The sequence below is a fragment of the Lactuca saligna genome, chromosome 1 (genome assembly GCF_052625555.1).
Source record: "Lactuca saligna cultivar CGN05327 chromosome 1, ASM5262555v1, whole genome shotgun sequence".
Lineage (NCBI taxonomy): Eukaryota > Viridiplantae > Streptophyta > Magnoliopsida > Asterales > Asteraceae > Lactuca > Lactuca saligna.
The window spans coordinates 23,460,550-23,464,667 of NC_136417.1; the positions used below are offsets into that span (position 1 = coordinate 23,460,550).

The 4,118-nt window shown below is 35.4% G+C and overlaps 1 protein-coding gene across 1 annotated transcript; it reads right to left on the reverse strand.

Moving 5' to 3' along the window:
- Nucleotides 1-1,809: 1,809 nt before the first annotated feature.
- CYP94B3 (cytochrome P450, family 94, subfamily B, polypeptide 3) lies at nt 1,810-3,488 on the reverse strand. The gene has a single exon (XM_078977491.1). The coding sequence runs from the start codon at nt 3,452-3,454 to the stop codon at nt 1,919-1,921; it is 1,536 nt and encodes a 511-aa protein (XP_078833617.1). The 5' UTR covers nt 3,455-3,488; the 3' UTR covers nt 1,810-1,918.
- Between the last annotated feature and the right edge of the window lie 630 nt (nt 3,489-4,118).

The window sequence follows — 4,118 nt, forward strand, 5'->3', positions numbered from 1 at the left end:
GGAGTCTAAATGAAAGTTGTAGTACTCATAATACCAATGTGTAGATATAAAGAACATCGAGAATAGAGCTCGTATGTTAAAGATATGGACGAAACTTGGTCCCTACTCTTCAAGCGCAATAAATTCGATACAGTTTTGTAAATCTGAGATAAAATGATAATTAGCTGACGGCGTCTAAATGAAATTTGTAGTAATTGTAAATACCAATGCGTGGATATAAAAAACCTCAAAAATGGAGTTCGTATGAATAAGTTATAATTTTTAATAGCACATTTACGTATTAAAATAAAGCGTAAATCATATATACGTTTACATATATATACACATGTATATATCATTAGAAAAGTATCGATGATGCAATCATTATAAGACTAATGTTGAGTACTTTCGATATTAGTTTAGTACAAATATCATTAAATCTATTTAAAATAGTATTATAAAGAGGTGTTTAGTCATTTAAGTAAATATAGAGGGTGATTTTCGAAAATTCAGTTACTATAAATAAGAGCCTCTAGGCTCTCATATTTCTCGCACCATTCTCTTGATTCAAGAGTCTTTCTCTTCTTATCCCCCGAGCATTTCGTTCCCTCATGATGCGGCTTCTCTTTCTGTAGTTTCGACTTCTCTTTCTGTAGTTTCGACTTCTCTTTCTGTAATTTTAGTATACTAAGGCAAGCGCTGAAGCGCTGCAAGAATCTTTTTTAGAAATATTCAACGACGAAGTTTTTCCCCTGCAGAGCCCGACTCCTAGTAAAAAACCCCGTTGTAAGTAAGTTATGTTTACCCTATTTTAAATATAGCTTACATTTAAAATTAGTATTGTTATTACGAACTTATAATAAATATTTGGGCTGTTATTATGACTTATATAAGTGTCCTTTATATATATATATATATATATATATATATATATATATATATATATATATATATATATATATATATAATCCTTCCTTTCTCTCTCTCTCTCTCTATATATATATATATATATATATATATATATATATATATATATATATATATATATATATATATAACTTTTAAGTCTTTAAAAACTCATAAATAAAATACTATGTTCAAATATAGACATAGGGTCATTTTCCTTGTTCCTTAAAAATATCTTGATTGATTACACATTACCTAACCCCTGGTGGTAACGAATCTGGTTGGTGCATAGGGTCGTAGATGACATTTACTTTTTTTACATGAATTGTATAATTCAAAGAGAAAAAAACAAATCATCTATATTTATATTTGTAGCATACCAGCCTTATGAATAGTTTATGAATAGTGAAGTATGCGAGGGGGAATTTTTTATTTTTTTAATTACATAAATGGTCTCTTAACTTTTGTCCGTTTTGTTTTATTTTTAAATTTTTATTCAGTTTTGGTCCATTATTTTAACTCAAAAACCATTTTTCGACAATTTCAGATTTTTTTTAGTTAAAAAATATATTTTAGGCAAAGCCTCGTTACCTATTTGCTTTAAATACCAAGAGGTATTTGGTCTAACCTTAAAGAATATATTCTCAAATGAAAGGTCTTGAGATCATGTTTTTTAGGAGATATGGATGATATTTAAGAGTATTTTTATTTAGTTTGCTGTTAAAAAAAAAACTATTTGCTTTAAATAACACATGCGACGACAAATTTGAAGTTGTGATGAAAAAAAAAAAACTTTAACTTGATATATTGAATCACGGCTTACGTGTAAACAACAAATAATTTTTTTTATATATATTTTATATGAAGGTATTGATACTTGATAGTACATATTTTATTTAATTTATATTTTTGAAGAAATGTATATAGTTTACAAACAATACCCAATTAATATTTGTAAGGGTAAAAACTAGTTTACAATAACCGTTGATTGATCAAATTAAAAACCCATCCAACGGCAAAAAAAAAGCTATGTTCACAAAAGGTCAAAGTCACTCCTTCTGTGAACCCTAACTTTAAATCCGCCATCCATGTGAGCCGTCAACATTGGCAACAAAACCGGCTTCTCTAAACAAACCGGAATTAGTTCAAACCGTTTTAAAACAGAAGCCACTACATATTTCATCTGCATAAAGGCCATCTCTTTTCCAAGACAAATCCTTGGACCCCCTTGAAAAACCGGAAATTTATAAGGGGTCTCCATTTTCAACACACCCGGTTCAGTAAACCACCGGTCCGGTTTAAACGACAAACAGTCCTTTCCCCATAATGATTTCATTCTTCCCATACCATACGGGAAATACATCACTCTGTTGCCCTTGTGCACCGGCGTCCCGTCCGGTAACACGTCATCATCTCCGGCGTGCTTTGAGTCCCACAACACCGGCGGGTATAACCTCATTGATTCACATAAACAGGCCTTCAAATAATCCATTTTCTTCAAATCTTCAAAGTTCAATGATTGTGACTTATTTGACTGGTCGCGATCGTTGACTATTGTGGCGACCTCGTCAAGAATATTTTTCTTCACGGTGGGGTGCCATGTCAGCAGCCAAAGGAGCCATGTCATCGCCGACGATGTAGTGTCTCTTCCAGCCATCATAAAGCTTATCACCATGTCCCTCACGAGCTCATCGCCGTGACCGGCGGATATAAACCTGGATAACAAATCTCTCCGGCTCTCACTTCCGGCCATCTGCTTTCGCCGCTCACGGATTATCTCAGTCACTGAAGAATGTACGACTCCGACAGATTCTTTCAACCTCCGTTCACTTCCGACGTTAAACAGCCTCTTCGCCTTCCACACCCAGGTCGCCGGCGCCGTGCCACGTATTGCGCTTGCCCCCGCTGCCACATCAAACGCCGTGACAAGCGCGGGAACAGGGCGGGTGTAATCCAAGCAGCACGGGTCCCACCCAAGAGAGATCTTACATATGGTATCAAAAGCTAATCTTTTGAGAACGTCTTGCATGTCCAACACGCCGTCATTTTCAATCGAGCTTTCCAGCAGTGGAATAAGCCTTGTGGTTATTTCTTCTTCAAGAACACTGATTATAAACTCACGCAACGATTTTGTGCTGAACTCATGGCTAGCTAACTTACGTTGGGTGCTCCATAGCTCGCCGTCGACGTTGAAAATTCCCATTCCGAGAAAGTCTCCGAGGATGTCAGTGAAAGGCTTCCCTTTCGGGTAGTTTTCGAAGTTACTTCGGAGAATGTACTCGACGTTAGCAGGGTTGGCAGTGATGATCATCTTGTTCTTCCATCCAAGTCGATTCAAGACGATGGTTTGCGATGGTGACACAGAAAGGAGGTGGGTGAACCAGTGGATGAGGCGGTGGCTGTTCTGGTGGAAAGAAATAAGAGACCCAATCAACGGATATGACTTATGTCCGTTACTTGAGCTGCTGCTGCTGCTGGTGGCGGACGCTACCAGGATCCGAAGCAAAGAAAACAAGTACAGAAGTATGAATAGTAGAGTGAAAAACTGGAGGAGAGAGAGAGTAAACATGGCTGCAGAATGGTGGAGATGGTGAAGACTAGCGGATGGTGGTGTTTATATGGGGACCGGTGAAATGGAGTAGAAATCGTTGAAACACGTTGGGATACTAGTATTATATAACGCACGTTTTCAATGCAAGCCGCAGTCCTAGAGCTCATTTTTTATCACTAGAAACATGTGCGGAATATATTTGGACATGGCTTTTTATCTTATTTTTCGTTTTCCTTATTGACACGTCACATAAGAGTACTTACTCTACCATGTTCTTTAATTATTTATTGATTACACCGTCAAAATTTTGGTCGACTATAACTTATGTACGAGGTGCAGCGAGGTATTAGTTTTATACCTTACTGTAAATTAATAGAATTATACAAAATATTGGTTTGTAATATGATTTACGTAATTTACATATACACACAAAGTAATTAAAGAAAGAAGCGGAGAGATAATATATTTACTAAAAGAATAATAAATAATTATATAATAAAAAGTAAAAACTTATATGAAAAAAAGACAAAAATTAAGGTAAAATTCACATTTTACCGACATTTAATAGAAGATGGTTGACCGTAATAACTTTACGGAACAAACATGCAATTTTTGCCAACTACATTGAATCCACGTAGAAATCTTATAGTTTGGAGAACAAAACTGTAGTTTAGTATTCTTA